The 21,910-nt window shown below is 37.0% G+C and overlaps 1 protein-coding gene across 1 annotated transcript in view; it reads right to left on the bottom strand.

The window, feature by feature from the left end:
• sptbn4b (spectrin, beta, non-erythrocytic 4b) overlaps positions 1-21,910 on the bottom strand; it is a gene marked incomplete at its 5' end in the record, with an annotated part of 73,252 nt that overhangs the window by 23,585 nt on the left and 27,757 nt on the right. Inside the window, 3 exons of the mRNA XM_081371740.1 lie at positions 11,516-11,662; positions 18,235-18,325; positions 20,172-20,374. Of these exons, the coding sequence (XP_081227866.1) occupies positions 11,516-11,662; positions 18,235-18,325; positions 20,172-20,374 (441 nt within the window). The remainder of the gene's footprint in view (positions 1-11,515; positions 11,663-18,234; positions 18,326-20,171; positions 20,375-21,910) is intronic.

Raw genomic sequence — 21,910 nt, forward strand, 5'->3', positions numbered from 1 at the left:
AATGAATCATTTTTTAACCAGTTCAATTAAACTGAAAGACTCGAATCACTCAGCTCAAAAAGAAAGCACTGGCTACTTCTGAAAGATTAACTTGTCATTAGCACATCACAGTAATCACAGCTCAGTTCAACCGAGCGCTGAAGACTGTGATTCACACAAGTGCAGACGGCCAGGTCTGGATAGGTTCATCCTATCTCAAAGAAAACTGCACCTGCGTCACTTCAGTTCAGCTCAGGACAGAGAGCTGACGTAACGACGAGAGCAGATGCTCCATCACAGACACACAGATTATAAAACTGCTGATATCATTTTGTTCTTAGACGCTCATCTGTGCTCCACATTTAGCTTTAAAAGTTAGAAATACTAACAGAACAGAAGATACATCTGGCATTATGGCCCGTTACTGCCACTATCACTATTACTACCCGTGTGGAAAAGAAGTGTGCTTGAAGTTACACTTTATTTTAAGGTGTCCTTATTACAGTGTAATTATACACTTAAGTACAGAGTAATAATAATTAACTACATGTACTTATTATAGGGTTAGGGTTAGGATTAGGTAAGGGTTAGTTGCGTGTAATTATGTACAGTTTATAGTAACTACTATAGTAACAAGGACACTAAAATAAAGTGTTCCCTTAAAAAACTACAGCGTAAAATAGACTGAAGTGGGAAGGCCAAGGTTGCGTCACACTGTTAGTATATTCAGTTACACTTTATTTGAAATGTTACACATTACTACATGTACTTTTATAGTACAACTATAGTGGGTGTTTCACTCAGTACTTATTTGAGTAAGTACAATGTAACTACGTCACCTTAAAATAAACCATTTATTCTTTCTGTCTGAGTATATTATTTCTGTAAAAGTACTCTTGTTAAAAGTATGTTAAATGATCATACTCAAATCACTAACCCAAATTATTAAGATCTGGCTTGTAATTTCCACCAGAACACCCTAGCAATCGCACAGCAACATGCTAAATACACTCAAAACATCAAACCGACCACATAGCAACGCCCTGGCAACACCCTTGCACAATGACAACTTTTGCATGGGCAAGGTCAAGGACCACACACATTTTCCATAGAAAAAATAAAAACCTATTTATATCTCTGTGTTTCTTTGTTTCATTACAAATACTTTCGTTCCTCGTTCGTTACGAACACTCTTGTGCACAGGCAGTTTGGGGAACATTTTCCCATATTACAGACAGTGGCAATGTCTACAGAAGCTGGCATGAGCGCAGACTCACACACACATTGTCCCTCCCCCACCTGATCACCACACAGACCACGGGATCCTAAAACGCACATGCACATACACACATACACACACATGCAGCGTCCCTCCCCCAACACATCGAAACATTATAATTCATCCTCTCCGTCAGGACTGGGTGAGGGGGAAGGGGTTGTGCAGCGATACAGCAGTGACCATGGAAATCATGCCCGTGAGCACAAGACCGGCTGCTTCCCACTCACACACACACACACACACACACACACACACACCGTCAGCCAATCAACGACATCACAGGCTGAGGTGTGTGTCTGAAAAAAACGAAGATGGAGCTGAAGTATGTAGCTGTGCACAATGAAGTGATATTTTTTTGGTGTAGGTGAAACAATTAAAAAAAATTTGCAAGTAAATTTCACATTACATAAAGAAACGGCAAGTAAAACGATCACATTGAGTGCAACATTCTGAAGTAGCAAGACTAAAATGAATGTTCTTGTAAAACATACCCCCATAATCTGTTTTATTTAACAACTTTGAAAAAGCACTTTTTACAGTGTGTGTACAGCGTGCTGTTAACAATGTACTATCTAATTAAAGCATAATTACATAATATACAGAAAAATGAGCTAATTAAACCCTTGACCTTTTTTAGACCCTGGGTTCAGACAGTTTGCTCAATTGCTTAATCCAGTTACTGGATTAAGCAACGTTTCACATTTGTAATTTTAAAAGAGGTTAGCACCTTTATGAGTCCTGCCCGAATTGCAGTGCTAAATAAAAAAAAATGCTTATTTCATTAAAAATGAATGCGTTTTTAAAATATATAATGACAGCTTAACCCAGAATGACGGCAAAAGACAGAATTAGTTATATAATGAAAATAAAGTATTAGTACTGCGTTAAATTATTACATTGTTTAAATGAATACTTTTTTTTGCTAACTGTGTAATTTGAATATGTACATTTAAAAAAATACATAACTTAGTTACCTCTGATAACAGATCACTCTAAATTGTAATGTAGACGCATCTTCTGTAAAGCTGCTTTGAAATTATGTGTATTGTGAAAAGCGCTATACAAATGAATGTGAATTGAATTGAATTACAACAAATTATTTATGTTATTACTACTTATCAACAGTCTGAGGTGATGACGTGAGATTTGCATCCAGTATAGATGCATGTAACGGCAGTGTCCACATTATAAGTGGTGTTATCAGTGATGTTGCATATGTGTAACCTGATGGGAGTCTGTCCCAGTCATGCATGTCACACTGCAACAGCTGCCGCAAAGGGTTTTTGTTGATGTGAGAAGAGAGCTGTGAAAAAGGACAAGTGATCTCTAAAGGTTACATCAGCTGTGGTATCAGAAATGGTTTCACAGACATATTTATTGTTCTGTATGCCTGAAGATGAGAACAGAACACACTGCATGGGTAAATCACATGTCCAGTTACATTGCATTTGCATTAAACATGAAGCCTCCTGTTTGCATTGTGACTTTAATTTCCTAGCAATTAAGAATTCCCATGATTGCAAAGCATCCAAACATTTTATTTTTGATTTCCTTTCATTTCCAGATCCAGCTTTTTGGGTGTTTTTGGAGCATGGGAAAGCAGCTCTGCATCTGCACTAAAAAATAAATGCTCTTTATTGGCATTAATGGTTCCATGAAGAACCTTTAACATCCATGGAGCATTTCTACAGCACAAAAGGTTCTCTATAGTGGGAAAAAGTTATTTAGATCACTAAAATGTTCTATGAAAAAATGGCTATTTTAAGAACTGTTCATTGTAAGGTTCTCTGGGGATACAAAAATAGTTCATCTATAGCATCGCTGCGAGAAAACCCTATTTTTAAAGGGATAGTTCACCTAAAAATGAAAATTCTGTCATCATTTACTCACCCAAAGTTGTTCCAAACCTGTATGAGTTTCTTTCTTCTGCTGAACACAAAAGAAGATATTTCGAAGAATATGGGTAACCAAACAGTTGATGGGCCTCAATGACTTCCATAGTATAAAAAATGAATAGTATAAAGTATAACAACTTGAGGGTGAGTAAATGATGACAGAATTTACATTTTTGGGTGAACTATCCCTTTAAGAGTGTGTGAGCTATAGAGACGAGGACTGTAGAGGTTTCGGTCTGCAGTAGAGCCGCTTAACGCAACAGAACTGGGTTAAAAATGGTGCTGCGTGCGGCTTTATGTAACATCTCTCTCTTGATGACAGCATTTCTCGTTCTCTGCCTCCTCAGGAATCTGGTGTGAGCTCTTCCAACATGCACTGGATAAGCACAAAGGCACAGCGTTGACTTCTGTGGCGGTGACAAAACACTAAAGAGTGAACACTTGAGAGAAGAGTTGGTGTGGGAGGAATAAGACATAATCTGTGTCTGAGTGTGTAATGAGTCACACTGAAGGACTCTTGAAGTTTCATCAAAGCGATATTGTCACTGCGATTTTGCATGTCCTTTCAAGACGGTGGCAAACTAAAATCCTATTATTCAAATGTTGGCAATTAATATGCAAAATACCAGCAAATCACGTGTATGTGAGTACACAAGGTACCAAAGATACACAACATTGAACTCGCGAGGTACCATATTGCTCTGGGAATTAGTTGCCTCAGGCCCAGCTGTTCGCATGATTCCCAGAGGAGCAAAACATAATAAATACCCTCCAGGAAACTGTGTTTTGGCAGAGGGCTGGAGATAAATTATGCTAATATCAAAAAAGTCCTTAAAAACAATCATTTAAAGCCAAGTTTCAGAAATGGAGTAGCACTAATTGAAGCTATATTAAGGGCTGGTTCACACAAAATGCGTTTTAGCTTTGAAAAACGTGAGACGCGGGCAGTGGAAAGGGGAAAACCACAAGGTCTCGAGATGCGTCTTATAAAAGTTGAAGATGCAAGATGCATCTTTTAAACTGTCCCTTTAAGAGGGGCCAAAAAAATAATAATCATATTTTGGTGAATTCCTCTGTTTTTAATTGATAACCTCTGTAGTAGTAAGTTCTAGGCCTAGTTATGTTCATTTTACGGGCAAGAGGTAATAAATTATGAATTCGGACGGACAGTTTGTCTTTATGATTTACTTAAATGTAAGTATTTAATATAGACGTACAACACTGTATATAATTTATATTGTTTAGGGCTGTCACTAATGATTATTTTGGTAATCGAGAAATCGGTTATTTTGATGATTCACTGAGCAGTCGGACATTTTTTGTGGTAATAAAAGTAGACCTAAGCCTTTAAAATGACTTTAAATACACTTGAGGCAATAATATTTGGTTCAAAGCCAGTATCAAAAGCAAGTAATCATATGGTTTTATAGAACAACACTGTTTATATTATGTATATTTTATGTATTTTAGCAATCATCATGTGTACATTATGTATTATAACAAATGCCTGCAGAGGGCGCCAACGGCCTGGAGTTGTTACACTTTACAGCAGATCAAATCCTTGTTTAATATTGGCCAAATGACATTTAATTCAAATGTTTCTTTAATAATTTATACTCAGAGGGCACTATGCTATAGTGTGGTTTTTAAATGGTTTTAATACATCGTGCAGCTTTATAAAATGGTCTAATAATGCGGTTCATGGATCCGTTGAATGCACCACTTCCGTATTTTGCCCGTTACTCAACACTGTAATCAAGGATTTTTTTTTTAAATTGAGGAATCGTGGCAGCCCTAATATTGTTTTAAAAAATGGTGCCGTCATAAATGTTTAAAAATGCATCTGCCAATCAAATGGGGGCATCGTCCCTTAACAGAGAAGGTAATTTCCGGAAATACATGTGCATTAATCTACAGTATATTCTCAATATAAAAAACAAGAAAACCAGAGAGAGCAAAGAAACTGCATGGAGGAGAAGGCTGTACACAGAGAGACAGATAAGATCACACACAGATCTTCCCTCAGGCTTTCAAACAAACAGGTCCAGGAAATAGTCTGGTTAATTGGACATGCTTACTAGAGATAAATCCCAATTATATAATGAGATCGTTTAATTATCTGCCAACAGAAACACACCATGTGGAGTAAAGAAAAAAAAGGTTTCGTAACATATAGACATTAAAAAACATCATTATCAAACATCATATATTTCCTTGCTTTTTGAAGAAACATTTCTGTAAAGAGGATTTCTGGTAACATTTTAAAATAAGGTTCCATTTGTTAACATTAGTTAACTGTATTGGTTAAGATGAACTAACTATGAAAAACACTCAGGGCCCTATCATACACCCGGCGCAATGCAGCGTTAGGCGCGACGCAAGTGTTTTTTGCTAGCTTCAGCCCGACGCAGTTATCATTTTTACGTCCTGCACCACGTTGTTTAAACAGCAAATGCATTTGCGCCCATTTGTGCGCCCACGGGCATGCTGGTCTGAAAAAGAGGTGTGTTCTGGCGCATTGTTGGCGCGTTGCTATTTTGAGGCAACAGAAATAGACAGCGCCATTGATTGCAATATTTTTTTTTTGTTATTTAAAGAGCGTGTATTGTCATAATATTGTGTACATAAAGATATGGTGGAATCCGTCTAGTCGCGTAGATGGTCTGCTTTAACCTTGCGCAACGAGCAGATCCGTTTGCGCTCTGGAGAAGCGTTCAGTTTTTCCGCTTGCAAATTCCGCCATGTAAATAGCAATCCGCCATTGGCGCAAGCGCAACTGGCATTTAAAATAATGGGAGATGAGACTCTGATTGGTTTTATTTCACGTTATGCCCAAAACACACCCATTACTCATTAAGAATAGGGACAACCCTTTTAGACCATGTGCCTGGCGCGCCGACCATTTTTCCTGTCGTTAAACTAGCAAAAGTGGATTCGGACACGCCCTCAGTGAACCTTCGCCGTGCACTTTAGACTGTGCGCTTGGATCGTTAAAATAGGGCCCTTAAACATTTATTAATTTCAACAATGACTAATACATTATTAAAATCAAAAGTTAATATTATTTAATGGACCTGACCAATAACATGAACTAACATTAAACATTTCTATTTCTATTAAGTAATGTTAACAAAGATGAATACTTAGTTAATGCATTAACTACTGTTAACTAATGGGACTAATGGGATTAATGGGATTAATTATTGCAAAGCGTTACCAGATATCTTTATTGCATAAAACTGCAAAAAAAATAAAGTGTCTCAGTTTTTTTCCCAGCACCAGCATTAATCCGGTTCATTCTGACCTGGAAGTGCATCTCATCACTTCCTGTGAGCTGAGAGGACGAGACAGTACAAATGACCTTCACACATGGGAGCTCTGGGGTTTGGGTGTGTGTGTGTGTGTGTGTGTGAGGAAACGGTTACTTAGCAACAGATACTCCCCTTCACTTCACTTCACTTGGCAATGAGTGCTCCCTCTGACAGCTGACGGGTTAGTGACACTGGAGCAGAACTAGTCAAAACAGCATGTTGTAATTATAACGCATGTGTCCACTGCAAGGGTGAATCCCTGCACAACACTGTTTACTGGAAAATACAGACTAATGAGCAGAAACTCTGACTAGGAGCATGTAAAGAAGACATTGCTTCAGAAAGGGATAGTGAAATTAAGTCATCATTTACTCACCCTGGTGTTGGTCTGATGCCGTATGCCCTTCTTTCTTTTATCGACCACAAAAGGATTTTTTTTTAAAGAAGTCCTGCTCGTCCTTATAATGGCAGTGAATAGCGACCAGCATCAAGCTTTTTAAAAAACACACAAAAGTATCACAGAATGATCCCATGTGACACATGCCGTATATTCCAAGTGTTCTGAGGGTGTACGATATTAAATGTAATGCATTATTCAATGAAAATCCTGACCTTGGCCGTCGGTCTTCTGTGATCGACTGCACATTTGTGAGACTTTAGCGTCACAGTTCCCTCCGACTCACCCAGAAAAAGTTGTGAGAAATCAAGATTATCAAAAGCGTGACATGAAATGCAACGCCTAGAAATCCCTTCACTGTGTCAAATATCACTGGACCGGATGTGGACTCACAGATGTGAACGTGATAACTTCTTGGTACGATGAACAAGGTACATGGATTGTATTTCTCTCAAGCTTTTTCTGGGCGATCGTAATGAACTCCTGTGTTAATAGTCTCATGAACGTGCAGTCGGGCACAGAAGACCAACGGCCAAGGTCAGGATTTTTATTAAATACATAATATTTAATATCGTACACCCCAGAACACTTTGAATATACGGCATGCGTCACATGGGATCATTCTGTGATACTTTTGTGTCTTTTTTAAAAGCTTGATGCTGGTCGCTATTCACTGCCATCATATGGACAGGGAGTGTGACATTTTTTTAAAAGTCTCCTTTTGAGGTCCATTAAAGAAAGAAGGGCATTCGGCATCAAAACAACACCAGGGTGAGTAAATAATGACTTGACTTTCATTTTAGGGTGAACTATCCCTTTAATAACAGTGTTATTCTTACACTATTCTTACACTGTTTTCCCCAACATAATAGCAATTTTATTAAAAACCTCATGAAGTTTCTCAAAGATAAAGAACACTATCCTAAAGTGAAGGTCAGATATATACACACTATCACTCAAAATTGTGAATGAATATGAAATGAATTGCAGATAACTGAGACTTAACCAACGTGACTTCTCTGAGTATCCAAATTCAGAGGCATTAAAATGACCGACCATGAATTTGACATTTCTGCATATCTAAATGTCAAACATGACCACATCCATGAGGATATGGTAGACCATATTATATAATTTAATGCATTATTTTAATATTACTATATTGGAGAAAGTAGGGATAACTGTAACGCTCAAAATTTGACATTTCAGGACTACCTTTCAGTGCACTGAGCAGATTTTGTTTTGCAATTCATGTCCTTAAAAAAGGCCTAAAAATGCTGTCGTATAATACATTTAGGGGAGGTAAGCTGTGTTTCTCTTTAAAGGGATGGTTCGGAGTAATTTCAACCTAGGGTCCTTTGCACCATGACCTCGAGCCAGGTTACCATCAGGCAAGTGTTATTTAAATAAACTCCTGATGTACTTACAAACTTTCCAATGCCTCGTTTTATGAGTACAGAACCTATTTGCACTACTGTAGAAGTTTGGTGCCATTCTGGGCATTATTAGTGGGGTAATTTACAGGATACATCCTTGGATCCATTAGCGCCTGCACTAAGCCATTCGGCTGATATCTCTAAATAAGCTCTAACTTTAATAATGTTCGACCAAGGGAAAAAAAGCTTCTGTGTCGGGTGTTCGGCTCGAGGTCATGGTGCAAAGGACCCTAGGTTGAAATTACTCCGAACCATCCCTTTAACAGAGCTAACTTAATTTCTGTCATGTGACCACCTATTTAGACCTGTCATATACAGCTGCCCGTGATGGACATGAGAAAAGTTTTTTTAATGCTTAAAACAGCTATTCTTTATTTTAATGGTAGGTAAAATGTATTTTATATCAAAGCTAAAGCGTAGCCATGAATTATTAAAATATGACACTGGATATGACCAGAGCAAATTACCACTCCTGGTTGAACAATAGGACCAACCAAGTTTGGACAGTTTTTTCTTTTCATAACCCCAAACAAAAGATTAATTTGATGTTTGTGAATACACCTGTGAACACTGTGAATGTGTGATTCGTTTAGAAAGCAGATAAAGCAAGGCAAAGCTGTCCAAACAGGCCAGATTCAGCAGAAAATAAGAGCGTGGTACATGAATCCAGGGCGCTCTTATAAATATGTAGGCAGCACAGTTCAGCATATTTCTATTCCTGGTAACTAGTTTAAGGTTATATGACAGAGAAATGAGCCTCAGTGTTCAGCTGTCTACAGGAAATACTAGGTCAAGACAGAACAGAGAGAAATCTTCACAAACCTCACATACTATCACACACTGTGGCCGGGCAATATCAAATATCTACAAAATATTCATGATAATTTCACTGGCAATATCTATATCAAAGGCCACGTACACATTGCAAGGTTTCAGGAGTGACAACCACATTTAAAGACGGGAGTGAATCCCCCAAATTATTGCTCCTTGTGTGTACGTAACACAACTCAATCCCTAAATGACGATGACAGCATGGTAGCAAAGTTCTTTACTATTTTTCACTAAATAATATTACAGTGACCAAAAACTCGTTATGTTCTGTGATTTTAATGAAACCACCGTCTGCTGAGGTGTCATGTGATGCTTATGTTTGTAAGGCTGCTTTTTGTCATATAAACTTTATTAACATATTTGGGCTTATTGTTTGGGTTTGGTTCACAAAGCGATCAAGCAAGTGACATTTTGGTCTTGTTTTCAATATAAAGCGCTTGGATTTATTATGGGCTTGTTCTTGTTTGCTGTTTTTTCTAGCAAGATCTGGCAACATGAATGAGTCAAGGCTTGAACATTTTCCCCGCACACACAGAAGAGAGACACATCTCAGATGTGCGTTTAAACACATCATTCACAACTAGTTGTTCAGTTCGGTTCTGTACACACTGCGTATAATTTCTGTAAATGCAGTTGTCACTCCAGTAAATTTCTGAACTGTGCGTATACAAAATACAATTAAGCACTAAAAGGTGAGCTGACAACCAAATTTAATTGCATTATACATGGCCAAATTGTCTCAGGCATCAATAGCGACTTTAATTCATTTAATTCATATATATATACACATACAAACTCTTATGTTAGATGCGATTAATTGCGATTAATTGATTTAATCACAAATTTTTTGGTAAAAAATATAAGCAGTAGGCCTACGTTAAATATAAATAAATATTGCTGTTCATTCATATGTATAGTTCCGCTAGTTCTTTTAGTGAAAAAATGTAAAATTCACAAATACTTTGCTTCAATGGCTGTTTCTGAAAAAAAAGAAGCCTTTTAACCCTTTTAAACCGGCTGTGTCGTCGCCGACACATACCAACAAGCTGTATTCATTTTACCGTAACTCTTCAACCGTTTACAATTTCAGAGCATATACACAAATATTTAAATATATTAAAAACATTATTTTAGTAATGCCACTAAGCCCCATCACACACCCATATCATGTTTCCAATGCATACAGATTTATGCAGACTAAAATGAGTAAAGGTGCCTGAATGGTTTCTGGTATCTCACCCTTACTGACCCCTCAAACACACTTATATACATTAGTGTAGAAAACCTTGACATATTCAGAATACATCAAACACACACTTGTCAAATCATATTCAACAACAACAAACAACAAGACTCTCATCCACTGTTATCGCAGCTGACCACAGAATATAATGATTAATGATTTTGTGAGATGCCCATGATCATTCAAGATGGGGAGTCTGAGACGCTGTTCAGTGTCAGTAAAACAGCAGAACTGACAGATTAAACAACATCAGTCTTTCAATCAGACATCAGTGCACTACGAGCATCAGGGCTTTCCACATCTATCCAAAATGCACTTCAGAAACACTTTCAGTTATAGAAGATATAATTAATAATATAATTTTACCATCTGAAAGCTTCACAATTTGATGTCCACAGCACAAATGGTGCTGGATTGGGACATTTATTGGCATCTAAAGGCATAATGTGTACACTCCATACAAACTAATGACTAACAATAATTACTAATCAAAGTGCATGTGTACCACTAAATATAACACTAAGTGGATTTGCCCTTGTTAAATTCTATGTCGCCTCTGATTACTGGCTCTATATCACAGTCGTTGACTAGAACGGAATATGAGCAAAGACTACAGATATAGAAAGACGGTTCACTCCCATTACTTATTAATGGGAGAAACTGCAACACGCAATATGGCAGAATACGGGACGTCCCGCCTTCTAAGTAAAAGAGCCAATCGCTGACTGGTAAAGTCATTGCGTCACTGCAGCTCCAGTTCACCTGAGAAACATATGCTTAGGACTGCACATGCGCATTGGCCTGAAACATACGCTTTTTAATGCTATTTGAGCATGAGAAACAACATTTCTAGACAGTTCATGTCAGATTTTGTTGCTGATTTGAAATATGTTATTTAAATGTGAGTTTGGCAAGCAGTTTTTGAGATTCCAGGATTCCCCCATTCACATTGATAGGACGGGTGAACAGACTTTCCCTGAAAGGGACTTTAATATGAGACAACAGAGAAAGACATTTAGTGGAGTTGTGTTTTCATTTCAAGGTGCCCAATGGCATTTTTCAAGCAAAGTGAAGAATCTGACACATATATTAACAGTATCAACTACTATTAGCAAAGATGGTGAGCATTGAGAGCTGAACTTACTTTCTCGATCTTGTCCAGCCACTCCTTGTTCTGACCAAGTTCTGCCATGAAGGTCTGATGTTTCAGCCACTTCTTATGGAGCTTCTGAGTCTCGTCGCGGGAAGTGTCGCCAGCCATTAGCATCTTCTCTGCCACCCAATCACCAATCTATGAAACACACAAAACCATAAACACGTCATGTTAGGAATCACACTCATAACTCATAAAAAAGTGATCCTCTGGTCTATGATCTGATCCTGATTTTTCACATCTATTCATTTTATTTAAAAACATTACAAATGGATTTAAGATGTATATTAACTTGAATATACCTCTTCTATAATAAATGTATATATATATATATATATATATATATATATATATATTGAAATTACCTTACTGAAATGCAAACATGCACAGTAAATGATCAGTACACAGAGCTTCCACCAGATCATATCATTTTTTAAATTACAACATACAGAAAACAACACAAAACATGTAACCCAGTATAACACTGTTAAACTAATTTTACCAAATACTAAGAAAATGATCCTAAAAGTTTCCTACGCACAAGTGATCCCAAACAACGTACCACATTATCATTCCTGTACAAACCACAGTAAATCATTTTTTTTTTTACAATATTAAATAGTAGTTGACTTCCTCCAGTAAATGTCAAGCAGTCCTGCTGTGTGAGATGCATTAATAAATCTAAAACTATTTTAAACAAAATTTAATTTTCATATTTGTACTAAAAATTAATTGCAGGACTATTTAAGTGAACTGCAAAACAACAACAACAACTGAGATAATTAAAAAAGTGAGAAACAAAATGATCACAAGTCACAGTACCTTAAAATATACACTTATTAACATATTTCATAATGCTATATATAAAAATTGCAATATAAAAATAATGTTTTGGAAAAAAAGTTCATAAACATTATTTGTGAACTAGAGATACATTATTATGTCATGTTATAATTACCACCTGAATCAGGCTGTGAAGAATCTGTCAGTCGAGTTCCCAAATCCACATTGTTCATTATTCACCGAACACACACACGAGCAGTCCAAAAACTGTGCTGGATGAAATATTCAAGACATGTGCAGACAGCTCAGCGTGCACTATTTTTGGACCAAACTAAATCCTTAAATGACTGTATTAAATCCAGTAAACACAAGAAGTGGTTTACATCTTAGTAAAAAACAACAAAGAGAATCCCAAAAAAGGTACAAATGACTTGCAGTCTTGAGCCCGTGCAGAGGCCTGACTGAGTTCCAGCGAGGAGAGAAAAGAGCCCAGCAGAAGTGATTATTGATGTTACAAACGCTAGCCACGGACAGAGAGAGAGAGAGAGAGAGAGTGGGCGTTGGAGAGGGAGGATGAGGGGAGCGTTTTCCCCTCCCCTTCTCGGAGCGACCCAGACACACTCTTCACCCCGCTTGTGTAGCGCCTTGCATCTCAAACAAATCCATATTGTCTTCTTTCAGTCTGTGCTGCCCTCTTTTCTCTCCTCCTCCTGTTTTGTAATATAAGCTTGACTCAATACTGCGGTGCCTCTTCTGCCTGAGCTGAAAGACCCAATTTCTCCCGCTGCAGCATCCACGGTGAGAGAAAAGCATACGGAGAGACAGATAGACGGAAAGAGAGGAAGAGAGACGACGAGGGAGGGGGAGAGAATCACATAGTGGGAAAGAGAGAGAGAAAGGGAGCCTACGTAGTTCTAAGCGTCACAAGGACAACATCAGGCTCTTTAAGCGGGCAGGGAAGCGAATACGAGTGATTGATCGAGATGGAGAGAAACAGAAACAGAGGACCAGAAATAAGGGAACGAGTGGCAATAGCTCATAATCTGACAGATCATAACACAACAAGGTTGCAAAAGGGGATTTTCGTAGTGATGCCATAGAAGAACCATTTTTGGTTCCCCAAAGAACCAAAGTAACCAGCTTTACTGGTAAAATAACCATTTTTCTTAGTGTGAAGAACATTTCAATACTCTAAAGAACCCTTTCCACTATAAAGAACCTTTTGTGGAATGCAAAGGTTTCATCAGTGAATGATAAAGGTTCTTTATTGGCATCTATGTTTCCATGAAGAACCTTTAACATCCATGTAACTTTTCAATTTATTTTTTCTAGCTGGTAGATGACAGCTTAAAATCATGCATACTTTAGAACTAACTGTGCTTTCTAGTCCCTCAAAAGACAACTGAAAACTCATCTCTTCCGTGAGCACTTAACCTCATAAAAAAACGAAAAAAAAATTATTTCCTTTTCCTTTATTAATCCCTTATCGGGTTTATGCTACTCTGACCAATGCCTGAACTTCGTATTTTGGGCACTTCTTGCATTGTTTTTGCCTTTTCACGATGACTCACTTAATTTAGTCCTAAATTGTAAGTCGCTTTGGACAAAAGTGTCTGCTAAATGACTAAATGTAAATGTACTAAACACTTTAGTGACCTCTGCCCTCACGAGGCACCCGGAGCTCTCACTCATAAAGACATTTAGGTCAATCATGGTTATTCCTCAAAGAGACCCTGGAGGAAAAGAAGCAATAGATCCGAGGAAGAGCGAATGACCATCCAGGGACACGAGAATTAATTATCCAGTAATCTGATGGTTAACTACACCTCCACCACCAACAACACCAACACCAGAGAGACATTTAAACTACCAAAGACAATAATGTGATCCTTCAGATCAGCAAACATCTCTAAGGAACAACAACAGACATCCAATAAGAAAAAGTGTCACATAAGCTGTTTATAATAGCATTCAACCGTACTAGTATATTGCACATTGTAATGTGTTGAGTGTATGGAATGCTGAAGGGATGACCAAAACCTGGAAACTAGTTATCATTTTAGCATTTCTGTTTCCATTTTCCTGAAGTCAATGGGTTTTTAAAAGGGTTTTTAGTTAAACGCCTGAACTAAGCTCTCTGGTGAACACACTCAAGATATTTTCATCAGCTGTACCCTTTTGAATTTTTAAAATCTTTTACTTGTCCTGTAAAAGGTGGTTGGTAACAAGTGGCTAAATCAATTTTCAATGTCAACTTTTATTTATATAGCACATTTAAACACAACTTTGTTGCTCAACAAAGTGGACTTGTCTGAGACATTAAGGGCCCTATTTTAACGATCTAAGCGCGTGGTCTAAAGCGCAGGGCGCAAGTTCACTTAGGGCGTGCCCGAATCCATGTTTGCTAGTTTAACGACGAAAAAAATGGTCGGCGCGCCAGGGCATGGTCTAAAAGGGTTGTCCCTATTCTCTTAATGAGTAATGAGTGTGTTTTGGGATTTACGTCCGTCAAACCATTCAGAGTCTCATCTCCCATTCCCTTTAAATGCCAGTTGCGCTCACGCCATGGCAGATTCGCTATTTACATGACGGAATTTGATAGTGGAAAGACTGAAGCATCTCCAGAGCGCAAACGGATCTGCTTGTGCGCGAGGTAAAAGTGCGCAAGCAGATCATCAACGGGACAAGTCGTATTCCACTAATCTTTATGTACACAATAATAATCTTTTACATTAATACTTTTAATTTAAATAATCGCCATGTTTGTGTGCTGCTATACGTCCCTGTGTGTTTAATAAGCAGAGTGGATGTGCGTTGTGGACCCTCCTATAGGCGCACATTACTAACACGCTCATTAAATAACAAAACAATTTACAATTTAAACAACGTGGCGCAGGACGAGAAAATGATAACTGCGTCAGGCTGAAACTAGCAAAAAACACTTGCGTAGCGCTTGACGCTGCATTGCGCCGAGTGTATGACAGGGCCCTGAAAGTCATCAGCTGAACAGGTAAACTCATCTACTAACTAGTCCGCATTTACAGCCTCGATGTGAACTGTCAGGGAAAATGTTTCCTGAATAAAGACTGAAAGGGCTGACAAAAGTTTAGAAGTTGTGGTATAGTTCGTTTATAGCCTAGGTTTAGCTTTTTACTTCTAATGATTGTATTTAAGCTTCAAAATTCATAAAAGCGTTTCTGAAGACATTTGTGAAGATTATCATAATGAACAAAACGTGTAAGAATCATAACTTTTTGTTTGACACAGAGCTTATTTTCTTCAATAATTCGAAAGCAAATGGAAAAATCCTACTGGGTTTCAGTCGAGGGAACCAGGGTGGTGCTAATTTCCAGGTTGGCCAGCAAAAATACATCATGCCAGCTGTGATTTTGTGACTTTTTTTTTATTAATTTTTTGATTGGACTGCAAAGGATTAAAGACGTTGTTACACAAAACTGGATTAATAATACAAAACAACAGTTTTATTTCTAGATACCACTTGCAGAATTAAACATGCAGTGCAGTGCAGGTTACAAGACAACAGTGTAGTCCTGTTTAAAATGCTCACTGTTGCATAGCATGTTCTGTTTCAGATACTACTAAAAAAAATCATATTCAGTGTATTTATGCATAGACTAATAGCCAAAATCTGCCATAATGTTCAAAGCATTTAATGCATACTATGCACGATACAGCCTACTATATGATACATATTATGCAAAGATAAACAGTATGCTGTTTTCCAGGAAACAAACGGTCACACGATCTGGCTACGTTGCATGTTTCAGGGTTCATTTACACGACTATTTACAAGAGAATGCTACAAATCCATTGATTTTGATGGCGATCTCAGGGGGAAAAAATGCATTACAATATTCAATACCATATGCTCTGGTCGTATAAGATTTTAACAAGCATTTGGTTATTCAGGTTTTCAATGCACAGAAAATGTCCATTCAGTATACAGTATATACACTGCATATGGCACAATTACATACATTCTGAATACTTTCCATTCTGAACACACACTGTTATTATGAAAAGGGCGACACTATGCTGTCCATAAACAATATGGCATTGTATATACTGGATGTATTTCCACAGTGCATTAGAGAAAGTGATTCAATGCACTCTGATCATGCTGTTATAGTCTCCACACGTGTTTGACAGCTCTTAGTGAAGGCAGAGATCCGTCCTCATCCCTGCAGTGAACACAAACACACACACACACATACACTCACCCACACACTGGTGAAGTTCTCTCTCTCTCTCCACTGAATGAGTGATGAGGAGACCCGCTAAATAATTGAACGTGAGAAGGGAAGAACAAGCAAAGCCCAAATAAACCTGCAGGTTTGGGCCACACCGGGAGCCTCCTACTGTACAACAACATTTACCCACAATGCTCAGCTATTCAGAATCATTCAAAGACACAAACAAGATGCCACTCGTTAGGGCTGTGCGATTCATTGAATTTCTCTTTCCATTTTGTTTCTTGCTTCCAACGATTATGCAGACGAGATAATTACGATAAAACAATTATTGTGACGCATTCCGTTCCAAACGGTGAAATACACACAAAAATATGTCAAGATGCCAGGTATTCATGTAAACACACTCAGTTATGTCTTCAGTGAATGTTAACAGTTGGCAAAGGAATAGGATGCGTGTCATTAGATCTGATCTAATGAGAGTTCTCTTTAAAAGAACTGAATTCAGACCCCTTGAAGTGGACCAAGAGGTGGACCAAGTGAACAAGCATCTCACACAGACCTCTTTGTGTTCATACTGTTGCTTTTTGGATCTAGTCCAGTTCAGTGGTTGACGGCTGACTCTATACCCTCCAAAATTTTATCCCATTCAGTTACATTGTATGTGCCTCACTGAAGCCAAGATTTGTATTTTTAAAGTACATTTTTATATTTATTATTATTATTATTTTGTAAAACAGCACATGACTTAAGTACATATGTAAGTGTATGTCTATAAGTACACATAATTTATTTCATAATTACTTCTATTGTCTTGAGATGAATGTACTCACAAGCATTTATGATATATAAACTAAAATATACTGTCATTTATATTGAAACTTGTGTCATGATTCACACGCATATAAAAATACATATGTAATTAATTACACTTGTAATGATGAAGTTACACTTTTAAAATATATACATTTTAAATGTAATATGAAACAATACCGTTAAAAATAATCAAGTACTTTACATGTGCCTTAGTGTGTTAGTCAGCACATCAAAATAAGTGTACTTATGAAAAATATGATTAAAACAATGATATAAAATGTATTTTAAAGTAAAATGTTTTTATCTGACATTATTACAAAGTGCACTTTTTAAAAGTGTACATAAATGTGTTAAGAAACAGTCATGAAAGTGTTTTTTAATATTCTTTTCAGATTTTAAACACACTCCAAGTGCACACTCAATAGAATTAAGCACACTTCTTTTGTCCACGCTGAAGTCTGTCAGTCACAGTCAATCAAACATATCTATGCAAACATATGGAGCAGGATTTTCGACCAATGAAATTTCACTGTGGGCGGGATTACACAGAATGACACCACTGTAGTTAAAACCCAGTGAACAATAACATGTCCTGTGGCTTGACTATATTGACCAGTTAGGGGGAAACCCCACCCCAAAACATATCACTATCACATCACATTTGGTTAGGACACTCTGTAATAGCAATATATGTTTATTACGCTACTTGCAAGAAATTCTTTCTTGCTTTCAAAAACCTGCACTGTGATGTACCAACACATGCATCTGTGCCAACTGATCACTCACTTACAGAGGCAAACATCTTTTGGTTCAAAAAATCTCACACAAGCGACACACATTTTCCAAAGACAAAGTATGGCACAGTTTTTATTGTTTGTGCTCAGTTGGCACTCATCCTACCTCATGGCAGTCTTGCAGAAACCTCTGGAGCTCCCACTGGTCATTGAGTTTATGAAGCCACTGCTGAGCGTGTTCACGGTTCTGGTTCCCTCTGTGAGGCACACACAAATACAGAAACTCTTGTATTATTTGTGCTAAAAGAATAATAAACTATTATCAATTAATCGTAACAGTGTTTTTTAGCGGAGTCTCTGTTTAAAGCAGAAGGTCGACTGTGCCATAACAGATTCCATACACAAATGCGCTTCCAAATCCAATTTCACGCTCCTCACTGAGACTGCATTGAGATCAGTGACTGTGGACTCTCAGCGAGTTTCTTTGTTATGCCTCTATGGAAAACACATTTTAAATTCAACGCTGTCTATAGGAGCAGGTGCCCGTTTCTGGAGGGCAGATACTGATGTCAGGTGGTAGGTCGTCTTAGAAGAACAACAGCACTGCTTTTACAATGAAAGCGCAACACATTTGTATTACAAATGCTAAGTGATCACAGAATAGAAGAATGAAAAACAGTTTAACAATACAACAACTAGGTCATTTTTTTAAGAAATGGTGCCATTTCTGAATCATTTATGACCCTATGACTACTACAGAAAATTAACATAATAACATACATAATTAACTGTATACTAAGCTTGGTCATCATATTTGATAAAGTCAGTGAACAATGTTTTTATATGTCAGATAAAGATTTTTTTGGGGGGTAACACTACTTAAAGCCTTTATGTGTAATGCATTATTAAAGGTATTCATAATGTACTTTATAATGCATCATATATTTTTTTATAAATAATTATAACCAAAGGTAAAATGCATTATAATTCTGTATTCCTTGTTAAATCTGAAATTGGTTGTTTGTCATGTTTTAATGCATTATACTTTCTAAAGGTGCATTATAATGTACTATAAATGTGGTTACAATTATTCATGAGACCATACAATGCATAATAATGTGCATTACAAGGCATAATTAATGTACTAAAAATACTTTTAGAATGCATTATTACATAAAGGCTTTAAGTAAAGTGTTACCAAATTTGTTTTTCCATTTGAAAATTCAATATTTTTTCTCACTCATCACCATTTCATTTTAATAATAAAAAAAATCTACATTTAGATTAGATTAAATTGAACTAAATTGAATGTGATGTTTTCAGACGTACTTTAAAGTAAAACTTTTAATTTGTCATTATTACAAAGTGCACTTTTTAAAGGTGTGCTTAAAAGTGTTAAAGAGTCATGAAAGTGGAATTCTATTAAGTGCACTAAAGTGGCCTTTTATTTCATTAACATTATATTATCTGCAAGTACAGCTTTTAAAAACCTATGATTTGAAGTGATCTACAAGAGCACATTCAATTTAATTAGGGCCGTTTAACCCCAAAACATTTAAATGTAACAGGGTTGACATATCTTTTGAAATAGAAATGTCATGGATTATTAATACATATTATGCTTATACTTGGTAACTAATAACTTTTGTTACTTTGTAAGGCTGTAACCACAGATTTAGGATTGGGGTAATATGTTTAAGATTCGGCCAATTGAAAAACATATTTGTTGACCACTAATTCTAATATTGGAGGTTAATGTACTTTTTTCTGGCAAACGAAATCCTGGAATATTCAGGTACAAATAGCTCTGTTTCCTGAGAATTATCCAGCTCTACGGGGCTTAAATAGTTCACACAAAAAAGAAAATTGAAATACTTTTATGATGGATAGATGCACTTTTACGGACTTTAAAACTGAAACGGCCATTCACTGCCATTATAAAGCTTGGAAGAGCAAGGACAATTAATAAACTCAGATTGTATTTGTCTGAAAGAAGAAAGTCATATACACCTGGGATGACTTGAGGCTGAGTAAATCATGGGCTAATTTTCATTTTTGGGTGAACTATCCCTTTAAATATCATTATCGGGCGATAGTTTTTACCTGTTAGAGAGTAGATCCACTCTCTCTCTAATGCGCTCTGAGTAGATGTTGTTCTGGCTGATGAGGCTCTCTCCCGCCTCTATGACAGCTTTAATGCGGTGCAGGTTGAGCTCCATGGTGGTGGTAAAGTCCTTGTGCTTTTTGATGGCTGCCTCCACGGTCTCCACTGTGGTGGGAAGCTCCACATGGGCCAACGCTGACTCCTGAGGAGAGGAGAGGAGGATAGGCTCAGATATACAGAAGGCATTTAAAACGAGGCCAGATCAATTACACTAAAAGCAAATCCATAATCACGGCAAATGGCAAACTGTTGGTGGTACTGCAATAATAAACTCTCTATGCTCCCATATCCTTCGGTAGCTATGTTTCCATCCAAGGCTGCGAATTGAACTTATGTGCAAAATATTTCATAAAGCATTTGCGAATAAAGCAGTGTTTCTATCCCATGTGTTCAAGAGAACAAAATCGTCACATCCTGGGAAATTGGGACAAAATATCTGTAATAAAAAGGGAAGTTGCTGCAATCGGGTGAGAAAGTGTCGCTCTTTGTTTCCTACATCATAAATGACTTGCATCTCAGCGAAATGCAACAAACGCTGTCATGTTATCTTGTGTTCAGGAGCCTGATGTTTGTGAACGCAATCGTGTGACAGTTCTGGAAGGTCATGACACCAAATCTTTTTGAGGACAGATTTTGGCTCAGGCATTTCAGAATGACCAAAACAACATTTGAGATGCTGTACGATGCAATTGGTCCACTGGTCAGTCCAGTTATCCAATCACATCCCCTGTTGAGGAAAAGTCACGCAAGTTTTTTGTAGCGCATTGAGGAATTTATTCAGTAAATGTGCTTCCATCATATTTTATCCACGTCTTCTAAAAGGATAAAAAATGTATCCGCCTTAATTGAGCACAAGCGTTTCTGATGCGCATTTTTAGAATTTCTGTACAACTTAGCATTTCCATCCAGCGTTTTTTTAATGCAATATTCAAAAATGTGCATAAAAATAGGATGGAAACAAAACTTGATGACTCTACGAATGTCGGTCAATTCTACAGATGCATTTAAGACAAAGCTGGTCATTAAATATTACTATGGTCACACTTTAGTTTAGGGTCCAATTCTCACTATTAACTAACTATTACCCAGGACCTCAATAAACTCCTAATTTACTGCTTATTAATGTAGTTGTTACGTTTAGGAATTGGGGTGGGATTAAGGGATGTAGAATGAGGTCATGCAGAATAAGGCATTAATATGTGCTTTATAAGCACTAATAAACAGCCAATATCTTAGTAATATGCATGCTAATAAGCAACTAGATTAATAGTGAGAACTGTACCTCTAAACTAAAAAGTTACCATAACTATATATTAAATATAACTGTTTTTAACTATCTTTTACCTCTCTTCAGCCCTGTCTTTTTTTCTTTTTCTTTTCTTTTTTTTTTGCAATTTGTTTAATATACACTACCGGTCGAAAGATGGGAATAATTAAAAAAAATTCAAATGTGTTTTTAAAAGAAGTGTCTTCTGCTCACCAAGGCTGCATTAATGCGATCAATTTTGTGAAATATTATTACAATTTAAATACAATTTAAATATTTTTTTCTTACAAATGCCTTTTATAATATAATCATCTATTTCATCTATTAAATGAATGAAGCAAACCAATATTGATGATGATAGTCTTAAAACCATAACTGCCAACTGTTTAGTTGTCCTTACAATGTTCTCGC

Source organism: Scardinius erythrophthalmus (genome assembly GCF_964197995.2).
Source record: "Scardinius erythrophthalmus genome assembly, chromosome: 8".
Lineage (NCBI taxonomy): Eukaryota > Metazoa > Chordata > Actinopteri > Cypriniformes > Leuciscidae > Scardinius > Scardinius erythrophthalmus.